The 21675-nt window shown below is 44.1% G+C and overlaps 2 protein-coding genes across 3 annotated transcripts in view; both read right to left on the minus strand.

Moving 5' to 3' along the window:
* LOC140105392 (scavenger receptor cysteine-rich domain-containing protein DMBT1-like) overlaps positions 1-21675 on the minus strand; it is a 60627-nt gene that overhangs the window by 34130 nt on the left and 4822 nt on the right. Inside the window, exons 5-9 of the mRNA XM_072129326.1 lie at positions 14760-14777; positions 14603-14617; positions 3349-3366; positions 1126-1143; positions 997-1017 (exon numbers count right to left, since the gene is read on the minus strand). Of these exons, the coding sequence (XP_071985427.1) occupies positions 997-1017; positions 1126-1143; positions 3349-3366; positions 14603-14617; positions 14760-14777 (90 nt within the window). The remainder of the gene's footprint in view (positions 1-996; positions 1018-1125; positions 1144-3348; positions 3367-14602; positions 14618-14759; positions 14778-21675) is intronic.
* Positions 16683-19916, minus strand: LOC140105393 (uncharacterized). Of its 2 annotated transcripts, none has more exons than XR_011850569.1 (2): positions 17783-19916; positions 16683-17508 (listed from the first exon to the last, which is right to left on the minus strand). XR_011850569.1 is itself a non-coding variant. In XM_072129327.1 (2 exons), the coding sequence occupies exon 1, from the start codon at positions 19905-19907 to the stop codon at positions 18054-18056; it is 1854 nt and encodes a 617-aa protein (XP_071985428.1). In that variant the 5' UTR covers positions 19908-19916; the 3' UTR covers positions 16683-17904; positions 18031-18053. The 2 variants fall into 2 exon arrangements, 1 of the variants encoding a protein (XP_071985428.1); XM_072129327.1 differs by having other exon boundaries at positions 16683-17904; positions 18031-19916.

Below are 21675 nucleotides of genomic sequence, written 5' to 3' on the forward strand. Positions count from 1 at the left end.
TAGGTCTAAACCCTTAAGACTTGCTCTATCCCCAGAATCGGAGTCCCCAAATCCCTTGTGAAAAAGTAATTTGAAAGCAATTCATCTACTCACACAACAAGAGAAGACAGGCACTACCTATGTAAAGCTATTGGAAGTAATTCCATGCATCTCAAATAACCATGAAAAGTAACACAAAGAAAAAATAGTTGGATGCATAAAACAGACTAGAAAATTTACACAACGTTTATGGAACAAATCACTTTGAACAGTAAAGGACAAGAAAAAAAAATATTAAAAACACTTAAAACATACACCCAAAGGGTGTACCTGACCCTTCACTCCCTAGCTAATTTGTATCGATATCAAAATCAAATGGTAAATGCAATATATAATTTTTATTATTTGGTCTTTATAATATGTTGTATTAACCATTTGGTTTTGATATTCATAAAAATGTAATTTAATTATCTTTTTTGTCTTATCCTTTACTGTTCAAAGTGGTTTGTTTAATAAACTTTGTGTATAGTCAGCTAGTCCGTTGTACGCAACCAACTGTTTTTTCTTTGTGTTACTTTTCAAATTCATCTACTCAATAGTTGTCTCATTGAGAAGATTATTGAAACTGATGGCAGCACTGAATATATTCCTCCATCATAAACAAGTTTCGTTCTTTGTTGAGAGTGCCGGGCAGTTAATCATTTTCTACCCCTTGGGTGGACATTGGGTTCTGTTCTTAATGATTTCCCAATTTTTAATATATTAATCGTGTGGTAGCGTTGGTATTGTTTTATATTTTTCACTGAAAAGTGTTAATCTGGAGGACTCAGACCAGACATGACCCATTAACAACGACATAAAAACAACCCACAATACAACTATATTAATGGGAAAAAAAATTATGGCCTTTTGGATGGCAACTATGAAAAAAGCAAGAAATTATCTATCATTCTATATAAATTCCTCAATATTTCAAAGGCAAGATATTCAACTAGACATTGAATGTATTATACTTACGAGCATCTGTCCTGACGCCAACTAAAGGCATGAAAATACAAAAGAAAAATAATACAAGATATAAAGCTGACAATTCAATATTACAAAGGTAGGAGAAAAAGAGAAATATACTAAATGTATAACACATACCAGTGGTGGAAGGAGGTACTAGATATACAAAGGTAGAAAGCAAGAAAAAAAATGTTGTTACTTTACATATTAAAAATATAAAGCAGATGAAATAAAGTATACTGTATTAATGCATCAGTATCAGTGAGCCATGAGGATAATGTAGTTAGCCATCAAGTATATCATATATAGTGGTAGTAGTTGGCTCTATAAACATAAGGATATAGACCTAATGAGACTTAATGAACCCTCCAGAGCTGAACGCGAAACGTGTTGTCGCCCTTACCTTTTGGAATAAAATTGGGAGTTCCGTGTGAGTAATAGCTCTAAAAAGGGCTATCCTCACGTCCCATACATCCACCTACCACCCGTTCTACCTTTATAGGTAGAATTGTGGTGGTAGGTTCCCTTTAATGGTTTTCTTTGTATTGTAGGGAAATTCATGGATTAACTTTTATATTTAGCTGCAACAATATTGGAAGTCATTTTGGGGACATTTTCCTCTAACCATGTCCCTTGCCTCTATTAAATATTAAAAATGCAAACCAGGTAAAATAAAGCACACTGTATAAATGCATCAACATTTGGTACCATTGGTACCTGTTACATGGTACTTTTGGTATCATGCATCAGCATCTACTGCTCTACTTGATTTAACCATCAGTGATACTGTGACTACTATGAGAGGTAGCAACTCAATGTCCAGATCCCAGACAGAGGGTCAAAATCTAAAACTAGGGAAGCCACTAATACACCACACATAGAAGTAGGACAGAACCAGGACAATAAATCCAGGACTCGAAGAAGAGGGGAATATGGCTGGTGAGTGTAGAAAAAACACAAACTTCAAGCAGATGAATTACCAGTAGATTATTACAACATTTTTAAATTATTAAAATTATAAACCTGACAATGGTAAAATACAGAATATTGTATAACAACTTCAGTTTTAATAAGGTATGAAGATAATTCAGAAAGCCAACAACCGTATCATATATATACCTGTGGTACTGAAATGTTCTATTTACAGAACAAAACAGTAGAAAAAAAAGGAAAAACAGGTAACTATACAGTAAATAATAAACCATAATTCAGGCCTTGGTTAAATAAATCATACATACCTCATACCGTAACACACATACATCAATTTCCACTAAGTTAATTGTTATAATACATGTACAGATGTGTCCTTTAAAGCTTTACCCATACTAACCCCATCAAGAGCACATATAAAACTCCAGTTCAAAGCTGAAAAACCCACTTTGTGTTAAGGAGCCAAAAACTTAAAATTCATGGCCTTGCACATACAATAGTTGAACAAGCTTTGATACAAACCTCCTAGTGCAGGGATCGGATACCTTTTTGGCTGAGAGATCCATGAATGCCACATAATTCAAAGTGTATTTCTGTGGGAGCCATACAATTTAAATATGCCCCCCAGTAGATAGGTAGCCACAGCACATGTCTCCCCCTCCCATGTAGATAGGTATTCAGCAAAAAAAATACTAACCTATCTATGCTCCCTGCAGCTGGCTCCTTGTCACTCCCTTGCTATTCTCTATGACCCAAGCACCGCTGGTCATAGAGAGGAATGAACGCTGGCATTGGGTGTCCACTCCTCTCTATGACCCAAACAATGATGCTGGCAGCAACGGCACCTGGATCACACATCCAGTGATCATAGATGTGTGTGTCTTAGATGAACACCGCGCCAATCACTATTTATTAGATTCGTCTGTGAGCCTGATGCAGCCATCAAAACAGCCACATCGGGCTCCCGAACCATAGGCTTACTGACTACAACAAGAGGAAGCAGCACGGGTGTTTTCCTCCAGAACAGTCCAAATCCTAAATATGGGTCCAAGTCTTGCCACTTGGACACTACTCCAGGACAGGGCAGTAAAGGAGGGAGTATAAGGAGATGAGACTATGCCAGGAAAGGCCTGGTGATTTTGCAAAAAAGTCAAATTGCATGCAGACGTATTACAAGTAGAGCCAATTACAATCACGAGCCACGATCAAGCCAGGAGAGCAGATTAAGCCAAGCAACAAGAAATTAAATTATACCTAACTTCCGTAAAAGTAAGTTCTATAAAGATAGAAAGTAAATAAAAAAGCTTTATTTCTTAAAATTATGTAAATAATAAAAAATAAACCTGCCCACAGTAAAAGATAACAGCATTCTGTCTCAGCATTACTAAGGTTTTAGGATAAATGTGTATGTCAACTAATGGTCATACTTACCAGTGGGAGTAGCGGGTTCTATAAGAAGCAAAAGAAAAGAAGAAAAACCTTGTAACTATAAATCATTTTTAAAACATAATGATGGCATTGGTAAAATATAGCATACTGTATATTGTACAGAAAGAGAAGGAATCCAGCAAGCAGGCAATGCATGCATGAAAATAATGGTTAAAACTTCATTTTATTTCATCTTGTCAAAATCATCAAAATGGTACCATAAACAGAAAACATTTGAAGCGTTTTTTTAGTTCATGGTACCATAAATGGAAAAAATATCATGTGTTTCCACCAAGGATGGTTCTTAGTTTATGGTAGCATAAACTGAAAAAAATCTGCCGCCTTTCGACCAAGCATGATTCTTACTCATAGTCTAGGCCAGTGATGGAGAACCTTTTAGATAAAGAGTGCCCAAACTACAACCAAAACCCATTTTTACATTGCAAAGTCCCAACATGACATTTTAAGTAGTAACCTATTGATCTCTGCTGTATCACAAGTTTCAGTTGTATTGGCGTCCTGAGGACACCAATACAATAGAAAGCAGGAGACATTTGGATTGTAGCTTCCTTCCAGGCTCCCCTGAGCAGGAAGAATCCAGGGACTCCAAAGATAATCCATCTGTGTCCACACCTTCTCGCTCCTCCTGTAGTCCTGGCAGCCAAGTAGGTGTCACTTTAAAATCGCACTGAGCGTACCATGGGCTGTCTTGGACTGAAGGGGGAAGCATTGAGTCCTATCTGGTAAATTCTGTGCTGGGTGCCCACAGAAAGGGCTCGGAGTGCAACCTCTGGCACCCGTGCCATAGGTTCGCCACCACTGGTCTAGACTATGACTAAGAACTACTTAGAACCACTATGACTAGGAACCACTAACCACTAAGAACCAAATTGTACTAGTGCGGAGATCATTTCCGTTGGTTTCGACCAAAAAAATTTCTTTAGAATTGAACACTGATTCGGGACTCTGATTGGTTCAGCATTTCAACCTTAAAACAGCATTCACATCTTTGTATTTTTAAAAAACCCCAATCTTGATATAATACATAATATTCTAAGAAATATTACCGGAGGGTTAATATGGTACAGGCAGTCCTGGGTTACGCACAAGATAGATTCCATAGGATGTTCTTTAGTTGAATTTGCAAGTCGAAACTGTCTATTTTATAATTGTAATTCCAGATAAATCTTCTTTTTTCCCCAGTGACAATTTGAGTTTAAAAATTTTTTGATGTAATTCGACCAAGCATTATCAAAAAAACTTCATTGCAGACACCTTACAGCTGATCATTGCAGCCTTGGAATAAAGTAAACCAATCAGAGAGCTTCACCAGAGGGGGAAGGGGGTCTGTCCAGGGCCGGCTCCAGGTTTCAGTGGGCCCTTGGGCGACAGAGCCTCAGTGGGCCCCTTTGCAGTCAACTTGCGTAACGGAATGGATTCATTATATACAGCCCAGCCCCCTCGTTGCCCCCAATACATTATATGCAGCCCCATCCTGACCCCCAATACATTATATGCAGCCCCCTCCTCGCCCCCAATACATAATATGCAGCCCCCTCCTCGCCCCCAATACATAATATGCAGCCCCCTCCTGACCCCCAATATTTTATATGCAGCCCCCTCCTGACCACCAATACATTATATGCAGCCTTCTCCTGACCCCCAATACATTATATGCAGCCCCCTATACATTATATGCAGCCTTCTCCTGATCCCCAATATATTATATGCAGCCCCCTCCTGATCCCCAATACATTATATGCAGTCCCCAATACATTATATGCAGCCCCTCCTGACCCCAATACATTATATGCAGCCCCCTCATCAGATTTCACATTATATACAGCCCCCTTCCCCACATGGATTACATACATCCCCCTCCTCATGTCCCATTCATTACTAACAACTAGAGATGAGCGAACATGCTCGTCCGAGCTTGATGCTCGGTCGAGCATTAGCGTACTCGAAACTGCTCGTTGCTCGGACGAATACTTCGCCCGCTCGAGAAAATGGCAGCTCCCGCCGTTTTGCTTTTTGGCGGCCAGAAACAGAGCCAATCACAAGCCAGGAGACTCTGCACTCCACCCAGCATGACGTGGTACCCTTACACGTCGATAGCAGTGGTTGGCTGGCCAGATCAGCCGACCCTGGGATAGACTAGCCGCTGCCCGCGCTGCTCGGATCATTCTGTGTCTGGATGCCGCTAGGGAGAGAGCTGCTGCTGGTCAGGGAAAGCGTTAGGGTGTTCTATTAGCTTACTGTTAGGCAGGAGTGATTCTCCAAGAACCCAACAGCCCTTTTTAGGGCTACAATAACGTTATACTTTTTTTTTTTTATTTGCAGCTAGTACCATATTGTGAGGAATTTGCAGGGGGACTTGCTACCGTTGTGTTTAGCTCTTAGTGACACACATATCCACCTCAAACACCAAAGTGGGAAAATTTATTAGGGGTTTGATTTCAATTAGGCACAGTCTGCCATTTACTTTTTATTTTACGTTTATTTTTTTAATAACTCAGTGTCATCTCATCTTGCATAGTAGTGTGCTTTCATACTTGGCTAGAAAATAGCCATAGGAGAATCCAAACGGCTTACTTACGCCTACAGTAGCGTTATATATATTTGATTTCTGGTTGATCTGCTGGTGGCTGTACTTGCTGCAGTGCATCTACTAGCAAATTGTGAGCAATTTGTAGTGAGACTTGCGACCGCTGTGTTTTGCGCTTAGTGACGCACATATCCATTGCAAAGACCGAAGTGGGAAAATTTATTAGGGGTTGGATTTCAATTAGGCACAGTCTGCCATTTCCTTTTTTATTTTACGTTTATTTTTTTAATAACTCAGCGTCATCTCATCTGGCATAGTAGTGTGCTTTCATACTTGGTTAGAAAATAGCCATAGGAGAATCCAAACGGCTTACTTACGCCTACAGTAGCGTTATATATATTTGATTTCTGGTTGATCTGCTGGTGGCTGTACTTGCTGCAGTGCATCTACTAGCAAATTGTGAGCAATTTGTAGTGAGACTTGCGACCGCTGTGTTTTGCGCTTAGTGACGCACATATCCATTGCAAAGACCGAAGTGGGAAAATTTATTAGGGGTTGGATTTCAATTAGGCACAGTCTGCCATTTCCTTTTTTATTTTACGTTTATTTTTTTAATAACTCAGCGTCATCTCATCTGGCATAGTAGTGTGCTTTCATACTTGGCTAGAAAATAGCCATAGCAATAGGATAGCATCGTTTGGTTTTAAAAACTAAAAAACACAAAAAAAAACAAGTTATAACTCTCATTTTAAAAATGTTTAACCCGAGGGCTAGGGGTAGAGGACGAGGGCGGGGACGTGGTCGTCCAACTACTGCAGGGGTCAGAGGCCGTGGTCCTGGGCGGGGTGAGACACCACCTGCTTATGAGGGAGCAGGGGAACGCCGCAGAGCTACACTCCCTAGGTTCATGTCTGAAGTTACTGGGACTCGTGGTAGAGCACTGTTGAGGCCAGAACAGTGCGAACAGGTGATGTCGTGGATTGCCGACAATGCTTCCAGCAATTTGTCCACCAGTCAGTCTTCCACGCAGTCCACCCATGTCACCGAAATCGGCACTCCTCCAGCTCCTGCACCTCAGCCTCCTCCCCCCCAGTCTGCCCCCTCCAAGGAAAATTTGGCATTTGAACCGGCATACTCTGAGGAACTGTTTTCTGGACCCTTCCCACAGTCACAAACCACTTGTCCGGTTGCTGCTGAGCAATTTTCCGATGCCCAGGTTTTCCACCAGTCGCAGTCTGTGGGTGATGATGACCTTCTTGACGTAGTGGAAGAAGTGTCTAAAGAGGTGTCCGACGATGAGGAGACACGGTTGTCAGACAGTGGGGAAGTTGTTGTCAGGGCAGGAAGTCCGAGGGGGGAGCAGACTGAGGGATCGGAGGATGATGAGGTGACAGACCCAAGCTGGGTTGATAGGCCGGGTGAACACAGTGCTTCTGAGACAGAGGAGAGTCCTCGACCAGAACAGGTTGGAAGAGGCAGTGGTGGGGCCAGACGGAGAGGCAGGGCCAGAGCTGGTGCATCAGCGCCAAATGTGTCAACTAGTGAAGCTCCCGTGGCGAGGGCTCCTGCGGCGAGGGCTAGATTTTCAGAAGTCTGGAGGTTCTTTAAGGAAACACCGGATGACCGACGGACTGTGGTGTGCAACATTTGCCAAACCAGGATCAGCAGGGGTTCCACCCCTACTAGCTTAACTACCACCAGTATGCGCAGGCATATGAATGCTAAACACCCCACTCAGTGGCAACAAGCCCGTTCACCTCCGGCCGTGCACACCACTGCTCCTTCCCCTGTGTCAGCTGATAGTCAGCCCCCTGCCCAGGACCCTGCCACAAAAACCCCATCGTCGCCTCCACGATCCTCCACAGCATCCACCAGCGTTCAGCTCTCCATACCCCAGACGCTGGAGCGGAAACGCAAATATAGTGCAACCCACCCACACGCCCAAGCCCTTAATGTCCACATCTCCAGATTGCTTAGCCTGGAGATGCTGCCCTATAGGCTAGTAGAGACCGAGGCCTTTCGCAACCTCATGGCGGCGGCCGCCCCTCGGTATTCGGTCCCCAGCCGCCACTACTTTTCCCGATGTGCCGTCCCAGCCCTGCACCAGCACGTGTCAGACAACATCATCCGTGCCCTGACCAACGCCGTTTCTGACAAGGTCCACCTGACCACGGACACGTGGACGAGTGCTGCCGGGCAGGGCCACTATATATCGCTGACGGCACATTGGGTTAACTTGGTGGAGGCTGGGACCGAGTCTGACCCTGCGGCTGGTCATATACTGCCGACGCCGAGGATTGCGGGGCCTACCTCGGTCCAGGTGTTTCAGGCCTACTATGCCTCCTCCTCCTCCCACCCCTCCTCCACCTCCTCCTCCTCCGAATTACCATCCGTGGGCATGGCGCCATCAGTCGGTAGCTCTAGGCACAGCAGCAGTGCCGTCGCTAAGCGACAGCAGGCGGTGCTCAAACTGCTGAGCCTAGGCGATAAAAGGCACACCGCCCAAGAGCTATTACAGGGCATCACGGCGCAGACTGATCTGTGGCTGGCACCGCTGAACCTGAAGCCAGGCATGGTTGTGTGTGACAACGGCCGTAACCTGGTGGCGGCTCTGCAACTCGGCAGACTGACACATGTGCCATGCCTGGCCCATGTGTTAAATCTGATAGTTCAGCGTTTCCTCAAGACATACCCCAATCTGTCTGATTTGCTCACGAAGGTGCGCCGCATCTGTGCGCATTTCAGGAAGTCCAGCACAGATGCTGCCACTCTCAGGGCAGCGCAGCGCCGCCTCCAACTGCCCGCTCACCGACTGTTGTGCGACGTGCCCACGAGGTGGAATTCAACACTGACCATGTTATCCAGAGTTTACCAGCAGCGCCGAGCGATTGTAGACTGCCAGATGTCAACTTCCACCAGAACTGGTAGTCAGGTCAGTCAGCTTCCTCAAGTCTACAATGAGGAGTGGACGTGGATGTCTGATATCTGTCAGGTGCTGAGTAACTTTGAGGAGTCAACACAGATGGTCAGTGGCGATGCCGCCATCATCAGCCTCACCATCCCGCTGCTTGGCCTGTTGAAAAACTCTCTGATCAGCATGAAGTCGGAAGCTTTGCGCTCGTCACAAGAGACGGGGGAAGAAGATTCCCTTGTTGATAGCCAAAGCACCCTTAGGTCTGTTTCTCAGCGCATATCGGAGGAGGTGGAGGTGGAGGAGGATGAGGAGGAAGAGGAGGAGAATGTTGGCGAGACAAGAGGGGACCATTGTTGAGTCCTTCACTGTTCAGCGTGTATGGGCAGAAGAAGAGGAGTTGGAGGAGTTGGAGGAGGAGGAAATGGACAGTCAGGCCAGTGAGGGGAGTGAATTCTTACGCGTTGGTACTCTGGCGCATATGGCAGATTTCATGCTAGGCTGCCTATCCCGTGACCCTCGCGTTCAAAGAATTTATTCCAGCACCGATTACTGGGTGTTCACTCTCCTGGACCCACGGTACAAGCAAAATCTTTCCACTCTCATCCCTGGAGAGGAAAGGAGTGTGAGAATGCATGAATACCAGCAGGCCCTGGTTCACAAGCTGAAACAGTATTTCCCTTCTGACAGCGCTAGCGGCAGAGTGCGTAGTTCTGCGGGACAAGTAGCGAGGGAGAGTAGGCGAGCAGGCAGCTTGTCCAGCACTGGCAAGGGTACGCTTTACAAGGCTTTTGCCAGCTTTATGTCACCCTAGCAAGACACTGTCACCTGTCCCCAGTCTCGGCAGAGTAGGGCTGATCTTTACAGAAAGATGGTGAGGGAGTACGTAGCTGACCATACCATCGTCCTAAATGATCACACAGCTCCCTACAACTACTGGGTTTCAAAGCTGGACATGTGGCACGAACTGGCGCTGTACGCCTTGGAGGTTCGTGCCTGCCCTGCCGCTAGCGTCTTGTCCGAGCGGGTTTTCAGTGCAGCTGGTGGCATCATCACCGATAAGCGTACACGCCTATCGACTGACAGCGCTGACAGGCTGACGCTTATTAAGATGAATAAAGCCTGGATTTCTCATAATTTCCAATCTCCACCAGGTGAAGGAAGCTCAACCTGAATAATTTATCCACTCCTCCTCCTCCTCATTTTCCTCCTTCTCCTCCTCTTTGTACAGTAAAGCAGAGGAAACTGGCTATTTTTTGACAGGGCCCACTGGCTCTAGCTATAGTACTTTATGCATTTAATTTTTCTGGAGGGCCACCTACCCGGTCCTCTGTTTTAAACAATTTTTGGGAGTGCCACATACAGGCACTCAATCTATTCAATTTTTCTGGAGGGCCACCTACCTGCTCCTCTGGTTTGAAAAGTTTTTTGGACTGCCACATACAGGCACTCAATCTATTTCATTTTTCTGGAGGGCCACCTACCCGCTCCTCTGGTTTGAAAACTTTTTTGGACTGCCACATACAGGCACTCAATCTATTTCATTTTTCTTGAGGGCCACCTACCTGCTCCTCTGGTTTGAAAACTTTTTTGGACTGCCACATACAGGCACTATCCAAATTAAATTGTCTCCATAGCAGCCTCCACACGTTGTCTCCATTGCTACCTCCAAAAGTCGTCCATATAGCTGCCTTCATACATCGTCCCCTTATCAAACGAGGTGTGTCAGGCAGAAATTTGGGTTGTTTTCATGGATTCCACATCAAAGTTGTTAACTTTGTCGCCACCCTGCTGTGTTATCCACAAAATATACTGGCAAACTTTTATCATTTACCAATATTATTTCAGCGCTTCTTGCACATCTGTTTACATTCCCCTCACCCGGCATATCCTAAACTTATAAGAACGCTACTACACTTGATCTTATACAAAAGGTTCTTAGAAGTGCTGTTTGGGGAGTAGCCTAGAGACAGGGGCTTGGATTGGCGAAAGCTCGCCTGGCAACGGAGCGCCAGCTCCATGCGCATCATGCGCTTCTTGCGCATCTGTTTACATTCCCCTCACCCGCCATATCCCAAACTTATAAGAACGCTACTACACTTAACTTGGTGCAGGCTGGGACCGAGTCTGACCCTGGGGCTGGTCATATACTGCCGACGCAGAGAATTGCGGGGCCTACCTCGGTCCAGGTCTCAAAGGTCTAGTATACCTCCTCCTCCTCCCACCCCTCCTCCACCTCCTCCTCCTCCGAATTACCATCCGTGGCCATGGCGCCATCAGTCGGTAGCTCTAGGCACAGCAGCAGTGCCGTCGCTAAGCGACAGCAGGCGGTGCTCAAACTGCTGAGCCTAGGCGATAAAAGGCACACTGCCCAAGAGCTAATACAGGGCATTCCACATCAAACTTGTTAACTTTGTCGCCACCCTGCTGTGTAATCCACAAAATATACTTGCAAACTTTTATCATTTACCGATATTATTTCAGCGCTTCTTGCGCATCTGTTTACATTCCCCTCACCCGCCATATCCTAAACTTATAAGAACGCTACTACACTTGATCTTATACAAAAGGTTCTTAGAAGTGCTGTTTGGGGAGTAGCCTAGAGACAGGGGCTTGGATTGGCGAAAGCTCACCTGGCAGCGGAGCGCCAGCTCCATGCGCATCATGCGCTTCTTGCGCATCTGTTTACATTCCCCTCACCCGCCATATCCCAAACTTATAAGAACGCTACTACACTTGATCTTATACAAAAGGTTCTTAGAAGTGCTGTTTGGGGAGTAGCCTAGAGACAGGGGCTTGGATTGGCGAAAGCTCGCCTGGCAGCGGAGCGCCAGCTCCATGCCAAGATCCAACTAACATAGTTTTAACTGCAGCACCTTTAATCTACTACTAGTTCACTGCCTCCATACATGGTCCCCTTATCAAACGAGCTGTGTCAGGCAGAATTTTGGGTTGTTTTCATGGCTTCCATGTTAACTTTGTCGCCACCCTGCTGTGTAATCCACAAAATATACTGGCAAACTTTTATCATGTACCGATATTATTTGAGCGCTTCTTGCTCACCTCCTTTGGTTCCTCTCTGCCACCCATTGGTTTGAAGCCTGAGTCCATTTAGGGTATGTCGCCATGACACTCTAGCCTGCTGCCGCTGCCTCTGCATGCCGTCCCCTATAGTGTCAGGGTCAATTATTGGATGTTTTAGATGCTATCTAGCTTCATTCTGTCACTCTGTCATGGCCATGCTGTTGCCCATAATTTTGGCATAATGGTGCGATTAAGCAGCCTCAGAGGCATCCATGCATGCTGCCCCTGCTGTTTCCTGTCCATTTCCGTGGTGTTTCCATCCTTTTCTGAGGTTCCCAGGTGTTTGGCCAAGCTTCCCTGTGCAGAGCCTTGGTCCCCTTGAAAAATGCTCGAGTCTCCCATTGACTTCAATGGGGCTCGTTATTCGAGACGAGCACTCGAGCATCGGGAAAAGTTCGTCTCGAATAACGAGTACCCGAGCATTTTAGTGCTCGCTCATCTCTACTAACAACCCCTATTCTAGTAAGTGTGACCATTCAAAATAAAAGAATAAATACTTACCTCAGCCTTCTGCTCAGATCTGGAGCTTCCCCCTCTCCATCTTCTTCCAGCAGCCTCACAGCGCTTCAGCCCCCGATCACAGGTTTCGCTAGCGCCGCGTTCGTAACGCGACGCTAGCGCACAGGGGGCGACCCTCGGCCCGATCGCACATGCTTTACGGCGCCAGCACCCGGCACAACCCGGCTGCTTGGGACGAGGGTTTCACCACGAGTGGGCCCTCCCAGCAGCTGGCGCCGGCCCTGGGTCTGTCTTTAACTAGGGGTTGTCTGTAAGTTGGGTGTACTTAAGTAGGGGACCGCCTGTACTTTATTTCTAGCCACATCACAGTAATTTCCGTTATCCAAAAAAAAAATTTTGTATGGGGAGGCTGTAACAAAGAAAAAGTATTCTCTTTTTAAGATGATTAAAAAAAGATATATGCCACCGGTAAGAATTATATACCTGGATTATCAGCGATACCCAGTACTGTACCCAGTGAGTATAGTTGTATTCTTTAAATTAAAACTCATCTGAGTACAATAAAAAAAATTATTATCAAAGCCACTTTTGCTGTAGACCCATCAGGCTTGTGGCTCTATGTTGTACAGGTAAAGCTGCAGGTAAAGATCCAAAACCTGACTATGTCTCTAATTTTTTTTCTGTACCACTCGGATCCATCACCTGTTTTGAAACATGAGATTCTTATCTTTAAAATTACACCATGTGTATGATGCTAGGTGCTATATAGCCATCTGAGAGAAAGCTGCTTTTCCAGCCACTCAGGATGACTCATCGTAAGACAAAAAAATTACTCTTCTCAGCTAATTCACATATCTATTTTTTTTATAGGTTAACAGATCAGTTTTTAACAACTGCACAACTGCATTATGTAATTATGCATCATGCATCGTTAAGGGGTTAAATTAGTTCTTTTTCTTTTGACATAGATGGATTGTAAATGAGGGTGTTTTAAAATGTTTAATTATCTGGCACAGATCATGGTTTTATGAGTGATTTAAATGGCAGTGGCACGTGGCAGCCGCCATATTGGATTTTGTCTTGAGAGATAATAATCAGTTACTATAAGAGCTGTTTACATCATGAATCTGTATCACAGAAGGCACTTACCAAATGCCCTTATACCTGTATGGCCTCCACGCTTAATTACAACCCCACACCCTTAATATAGCCAGCCCCCTTCATGTGACTGCCACTGTTTAATGCTTCTTATTATATTGCCACCCTTGAACTGTATAATGGCCTATGTGGTACTTATATATTATACCTTCTAATGTTCTTGCTATCCATTTTTTAGTTTGGCCATTACACAAACTCATCCTATGAAATGCCACCTCAAAAATTCATACGCAAAAGAGGTGAAAAAAGTCAGGGTTTTTTTGCCAGAGATGAGTCAATCAAAGAGGCTGGAGGGGGATCATGCCTTCCGGTGCCTATACAAGTGGGTTTTATAGAAAATGTCTTAACTACCATTATCTATGTGTCTGTAACTTATTCTCATCCTTCATCTGAAAGTGAAAGCGTAGTTCCATGTTTTATAAATCCAAAGACATGAGAATCTGAAGTGATGATGAACCATCAACTTATAAAAATGACTTGTCTCTGAATCTGGCGCTTCCCTGCACTGGTCAGACAGAGTTCACCAACTTTCTTTTGGGTGCACCTTCAACATAGGGGCGCATGACACATTTCTGTCGGACTTTGCATTATAAATCTGGCACACGGTCCGACTGAGCACCGGAACGCCCCATTGTGGCGCAGATACTTCTTAAAAACCTGTGTAAGGAATTTACACTAGAAAGAACATGCAAACCGACAAACTGGCGCAAAGCCTCCATAAGTGTAGATATTAATTAATAATCATTGTCTTCTTAAAATAGAGCATAATGTATAGTATCTTCCTTACTGGATAAACCATTACTTATATAATGACTACTACAACAGGTAGCAATAGAATGGTGTCCCTACAGCAAAGTTCAGAGCCTGTATAGGGGGTCAGAGTATAAAACCAGGGAAGTCACTTAGACACAATCCATAGAAATATAACAGGATCAGTAAAGTCAAGAATAGAAGAAGAGGAGACTATGTCAGGAAATTCCAGCTTAGCATGAAAGAAACTTTATACAGAGAAATTACTAGCAGATGAGCCAGAGTAAAGCCAGGAGAGAGTGAAATAAGCCAAAAAACAGAAATACAAGGACTTAAATTCCACCTACCATTGGTAGTAGTTTCTATATACATAAAAATAAAAGAAAAAGAAAAAAAAATTTGTCTAAATATTAAAAGTATAAACGTGACAATGGTAAAATACAGTACAAGTGTCTCAGTATAACTAAGGACTATTAGTTTAGCCAACAAATGTATCATACGTACCAATGGATGAAGTAGGCTCTAAGCACAAGAAGAAAAAAAAGCAAAAAAATTAAAACCTTGTAACTATAACGCCTCTGAAGCCAGCAGATGTAATGTGACGACATCCGGCTTTAGGGCCGTGTTCAGCAGCCGCAGGAAAAATAAGAGGTGCTGCTTCTGGGGAGTGGGGAAAGGTTAGTGAAGGGATCTTTTGTTATGTTTTTGTTAGGTCAGCGAAAAGAAGACGGTTTGGGTGGTGGGCTGCATTTGGGGAACAGACATCGAGGGCTACAGACACGGGGCCAACAAAGTTGTGGGCCAGAGAAATAGGGTTGTTATAATGCTCTTTTTTCTATAGCCCCTCCTTCCAATGCCCCCTTCTTGACAGGCCACAGAAAAGGAGGGGACTACAGGATAGGGGGCGCTATAAGAAGAGGCTAAAGAAAATGGGACATTTTAAGGAGGGGACTGTAGAAAAGGGGATGCTATAAGGAGGGGCTAAAGAAAATGGCAACTATTAGGAGGGAGCTGCAGAAAAGGGAGTGGAAATTATAAGGGGGTGAAGGAATTTAGCATCATAAGAGGGGGCTGCATTATAGAAGTGGGGCTGTGGGAAAGGAGGAATTATATTGGTTGGAGTTAGGGATGAGATAAGGTGATGGAGACTAAAGTGCAGCCCCATCATTCGCTGGAAAAAAAATGTGTCCCTGTTTACAAAAAGGTTAAAACTTCAAATCAAAGCTCAAATAATCTAACCATATATTGTTCTATAAGGTTTAATGGAATACAATTGCTTTAATAGATAACTAAGGGAAAGATTGAGGATTAATGGTGGTTTTGGAACCCCAGCCCAAATCTAAAAAAAAATATTACCAATATTACCAATCATTCAAAACTAATCTGTACAGTATTGTGTTTCTATGTGGTAAAGGTACATCTGTAAATTTTACCTGCAAGAGCCAATACCTATAGACTATGTATTCAGTTCTGTAGCACAGAGATCCATAACCCATTTTGAAAGATCAGATTCTTATTTTTAAAATGACCTCATGGTGTTAAGCATGCTGCTAGTTGCTCTGAAACAATGCCACCCTTATAGCCTTTTTCATGTAAGACATAAAATGACTCTTTTTAGCTAATTTTTATATGACTTTAGAGGAGATTTTTTTCATAGATTAACAGATGAGTTTTAAAATAGGAGGGAATCCTCAAAAGTCCAATTGAGTTTAGTTTATTAGGGGATTTTCTAACCTTTGATTAATAACATATCTTAAAAGCTTCCCCTTCCCTGTTCTGTAAATGTCCATTGCTATGCAAAAGCCGTCTTTAACCTGTGCTATACAGAATGAAGGCGGCTCACTGACTATACAGACTATGTATAATTTGTGCACCCTACCTGTTGCTGCCTACATGTATATTCACAGCTTAATCTTTCCCTGCACTTAGTAGATATTATTTATTTGGACTGTCAGTCGCACACTAGCAATCTTCAGGGAGATAGGAGATCCCGACACTGAGTCATTAGATGTCATTGTGTGTCACACTCAAGGGGAAATTTCAGATTTACTTTATAATATCATTATAAATCAAAAATTTCCCTTTGACTGTGACACACAATTACCTCTAATGACTCATAGTCCAGCTTTACTCTCACTCGGCAGATCGCTAGTGTGTAAAGGGACAATAACAGCAGAGGGATATAATAATATCAGACAAGACAGTCTAAGTAAACAAAGAATAAATAGTTTAATAAATGATTTACCTGTAATATATTCATATACAAAGACCTGAGTCGGGTGGTGGACCTCGCCGTTATAACTCAAACGAATAGCAAGATAAATCCGAAGATACTTTTATTATGGACACAGCTACGCGTTTCGGCTCTGTACCGGAGCCTTCGTCAGGCTTAACATAAAATTTAACAAAAAAAAAGTGAATTAGTCTTACCGGTAATTCCATTTCCTTAGTCCACCATGACGGCCCACCTGGAGGATGACCCCTTGACCTCTGTAGGGACAGGAAGCAGAGAAGTTAAAAGGCCCCACCCCGGCATCCGTACTCCAGTGTCTACCAAATAACTACACCGGCTTGGATGCAACCCGATTTATTGCCTGTTAATATGCACAAACAATTAAATCAAGCAAGATTTTAAATAAATTAAATCACATACCTAGGGTGGGAAAAAATATATGGGCCGTCATGGTGGACTAAGGAAATGGAATTACCGGTAAGACTAATTCACTTTTTCCCTTACGTCCCCATGACGGCCCACCTGGAGATATACCAGATGAATTATTTTTTAGGGAGGGACTACGGCCTGTAGTATCTTTCTCCCAAAGGAAAGGTCCATGTTATTCGGAATGTCCAATCTGTAATGTTTAGCGAAGGTAAGAGAAGAAGACCAGGTAGCCGCTTTACATATCTGCTCAATTGTGGCTCCTCTTCTTTCAGCCCAGGAGGTAGCCATCGCTCTTGTGGAATGGGCTTTTATGGTATCTGGGACAGCCATTTCCAGAGCCTCATAAGCCTCTTTGATAACGGTTTTTATCCATCTGGATAAGGATGATTTTGAGGCCTTCTTCCCTTTGTTTTTCCCTTGGAATTGGAGAAGAATATTAGAGTCCTTCCGCCAGCTCTTAGAGACTTCCATGTACCTGAGTACTATTCTTCTTACATCCAGGGAATGCCAGCTGATTTCCTTAGCGGCTCTTGGATTCTGGCAAAATGAAGGTAGGACCACTTCCTGGTTTCGGTGGAAAGCTGTGCAAACCTTGGGGACAAAGTTTGGGTCAAGCGTTAAAATGATCCTGTCATCTGAAATTAAACAATAAGGTTCATTTATAGACAGAGCCTGAATCTCGCCAATCCTTCTTGCAGTAGTGATTGCAATTAAGAAGGCAGTTTTCAAGGTAAGGTTTCTAAGGCTTACAGATTCAATTGGTTCAAACTGAGGTCCAGTAAGAAAATTTAGCACTAAGGATAAGTCCCAGGGAGCTACTGAAGGTTTCACTGAGGGCCTGATTCGGACAGTTGCTTTTACAAACCTCTTTATCCATCTATGATCCGCCAGGGATGAATCAAAGAACACACTTAGTGCTGCAATCTGGACTTTAAGGGTACTAGTCTTAAGGCCCATGTCGAACCCAGCTTGCAGGAATTCTAAGATCTGTAAGATATTAGGAGAAGATTGATTGGGAACTGCTGGACCACAGAAAGAAATAAACTTCTTCCATATCTTCAGGTATATAGCTTAGGTAACTGGTTTTCTACTGGATTGTAGAGTAGAGATTACCTTGTCCGAAAGGCCTTTTGCCCTCAAAAAGCTCCTTTCAGGATCCAGGCCGAGAGCTTGAGATCCTGTGGCTTCGGATGAAAAAGCGGCCCTTGATGGAGGAGATCTTCCTGAATGGGTAGCATTAGAGGTTCTGCTAGAGCCATCTTCTTTAGGAGCGGAAACCAGCTCTTTTTGGGCCAGAAGGGAACAATGAGAATGACCTTGGATTCGTCTCTTTGAATTTTCCGGAGAACTCTTGCAATTATAGGCAGAGGAGGAAAGGCATATGCCAGAGGAGCGTCCCACTTGTGGCTGAATGCATCTAACTTCGAGGTGGTCTCTGAATAACTGAGTAAAAAAGTTCCGCTTTCGTATTTTCCCTGGTGGCAAACAGATCCACTACAGGTATTCCCCACATCTGGGTTAGAAGCTGGAATACTTGTTGGTTCAGACACCATTCGTTGTGGTCTAGTTTTTTCCTGCTCAGAAAATCTGCCACCTTGTTGTCCTTCCCTCTCAGATGAACTGCCGATAAAGACTTGATGTTCAATTCTGCCCATGAGAATATTTCGCTCGAGAGGTCTGAAAGGTCTGGAGATCTTGTACCCCCTTGATGCTGTAGGTAGGCTATTGTCGTTGAGTTGTCCGATAGGACTTTCACGTATTGTCCTACCAGAAGATGACTGGCTGTCTTCAGGGTTTCCAGGACTGCCCTCAGTTCTCGATAGTTGGATGACATTCTTTGGATATGAGGAGGCCAGCTTCCCTGGAAGAAGGATCCTGCTATGTTCGCACCCCAGCCCTTTTGACTTGCATCTGTCTGGACTATAGATAGGGGCCAAGGATGCCATGGAACTCCCCTCTGTAGGTGTGTAGGAATGGTCCACCACACTAAGGACTGTTTGACCGCAGGAGAAATGCTGATGCAATTGTCCAGATGTAGGGGATCTTTGTCCCATGATTGTAGTATCCAACCTTGCAGGACTCTCGTATGGTTCTGTGCCCACTGGACACACTGGATGCAAGATGTTAACTGCCCCAGGAGCTTCATAGCATCTCTTATCGAGCATTTCTGGCGATGGAGAAAAACGTTGATCTGACCTACCAGGCGTTCTGACTTTTCTCTGGGAAGATAAGATTTCTGGTTCACAGGAGGGTCCAGGAGGGTTCCCAGGAAAAGGATCTGAGTATCCGGATGCAAGGCAGACTTCTCCCAGTTTATAATCCATCCCAGATTCTGTAGCGTTTGGATTGTAAAGTCTCGGTGTAGAATAAGTTCTTCTCGATTTTTCGCTATTATGAGTAAGTCGTCCAGGTATGGAACGACCAGGACTTGATGTGTTCTTAAGAAGGCTACGACCTCTATGATGATTTTTGAAAACACTCTTGGCGCTGATGCTATCCCGAAAGGTAGAGACCTGTATTGGAAGCATAGTTTCTTCCCCTGTGGTGAGACTATTGCAAACCTCAAAAACTTTTGAGACGGAAGGTAGATAGGGACGTGGTAATACGCGTCCTTCAGGTCTATCGTGCACATGTAGGCTCCTGGATGGATCAATGTTACTGCAGACTTTATTGACTCCATCTTGAACTTCCTGTACAAGAGATGCTGGTTCAAACCTTTGAGGTTGCAAATCATCCTGTGGGATCCATTTGGCTTTTGGATGAGGAACAAGGGGGAGAAGTGACCGCCCTTCCACTTTTCTTCTGGAACAGGTGTAATTACATCCATCTGAATGAGTTTCTGGACTTCCTGAAAAATTAAAGCAGTCAACTTTTGAGACCCCAGCCTGGTCAGGATAAACTTTTGGGGAGGAAGAGATGTTAATTCTAGCTTGTACCCTTGCTTTATTATGTCCAGAATCCAAGGGTTGGATGTGATCTGGGACCATCATGCAAGGAACCCTAGTAACCTTCCTCCCACTCTGGCGTCATTGTCTCCCAAATGAGGTTGAATTACTGGAGCTAAGGAGGAAGCCTCTACCTCTACCTCCTTTCGGATGGCTCCAGCGCCCTTGCTTGCCTTTGCCTCTGTATGAATTTTTCCGATCTCTAAAGTCCTGAAAGGGCTGTTTTCTGGGTGGTTTTTTAACCTCAGGAAACCCCTTCTTTTTGTCCGCCGCCTTCTCCAGAATAGAGTCCAGTTCAGGACCAAACACAAATTCTCCCTCAAATGGAATGCTGCAAAGTTTGGACTTTGACCTGAAATCCCCACACCATTGCCTTAGCCATAGCGCTCTTCTAGTTGCAACGGACAATGCTCCTTCTTTTGCAGAGAACCTGACGGATTCACCAGATGCATCCGCAATAAAGGCAGTAGCCGACTTTAAAGTTGGAAGAGTCTCTAACAGGAGTTCTCTAGGAGTGCCTTCCCTAATGTGATTTTCCAGCTCAGATAGCCAGAAGTACATTGTACGGGCAACCGAGGTAGTAGCTACATTAGCTTTTAGATTAAGCATAGCCGACTCCCAAGCTTTTTTAAGTAAACAGTCAGCTTTCCTATCCATAGGATCTTTTAGCTGGATAGAGTCTTCAAAGGGCAGGTCAGTGCGCTTTGTTAATTTTGTTACCTGGACATCAACCTTGGGAGGTGAATTCCAGAATTTAGTATCATTTTCGTCAAATAATAGACGATTTCTGAACTCCTTAGACACAGAAATCCTCTTTTCAGGATCTCTCCACTCTTCCTGAATGAGTTGTTTGAGAGTATCGTTGATGGGGAACACTCTCTTTTTCTGGGATCTAAGGATGCCAAACAGCTCATCCTGAATGGATCTAGCTTCTTCCACTTCTTCAATTTTTAGAGTATCACGAATGGCTTTAAGCAATTGGTCTAAGTCGTCAGAGGAAAACAGATATCTGGATTCCATTTTTGAAGCGGATAGAGAAGTGGACGGCTCCAATTCTAGAGAATCCTTAAAGGAGGAATTATCCTCTGAGTCAGGGTCTGATTCTGAGGCACATATTAGGGCTCTTTTGGGTGGGGGCCCAGGGAGGCTAAGTGAGGCTATGGAGGAGGCTACAGAAGATTGGACTTCTCCTTTAATGAAAGCACGTATCTCTTCCCTAAAGCCTGTTTGCTCTTCTTTTAGAAGGTTATCCAAACATTCCTTGCATACTGGTTTTTTATAATTAGAATTAAGCCTTGTATTGCACATGTTGCATTTACGACAGGCTGATTTCTTCCCATCTTTAGAGGGATCTTTGCTCCTCACTTTCTCTTTCGGCTCCTGCCAAGAGATAAGTGACAGCCTTAGTATTTACAGGGGATATAACATATATATGAATAGAGCCCCTGCCCCTTTAATCTATAAGACACTCACAGGGCCTGTAGACAGGGGATCTGATACAGAAGATTCCATGGCCAGGACCTCGCTAGAAAAGATAGATACTTCCATGGGTCCTATAATCATAGGTAAGGGGGGCTTATTCACATACAGCAGTACAATATATGCAGAATCAAGTACATTAACACATCAGCCTAGTGTACAGTACCTTATCGGCGTAGTGGTAGGCGATCTAGACCTCAGAGTCAGAGTGACTACCTGCGTCCAAACTTTTAAATTTTGGCGCCGCCGAGCCCCCAAACGTCACTTCCGGTGCGACCGGAAGCCCTGTAATTCGTGCGCCGCAGCACGTGATCCGGCTACGGCCATCCAGTGA

The sequence above is a fragment of the Engystomops pustulosus genome, chromosome 11, assembly GCF_040894005.1.
Source record: "Engystomops pustulosus chromosome 11, aEngPut4.maternal, whole genome shotgun sequence".
Classification (NCBI taxonomy): domain Eukaryota; kingdom Metazoa; phylum Chordata; class Amphibia; order Anura; family Leptodactylidae; genus Engystomops; species Engystomops pustulosus.

Excerpts from the sequence above, each read along its gene's own strand:
- LOC140105393 (XM_072129327.1), bottom strand. The coding sequence starts at position 19,907 with ATGATGGTCCCAGATCACATCCAACCCTTGGATTCTGGACATAATAAA.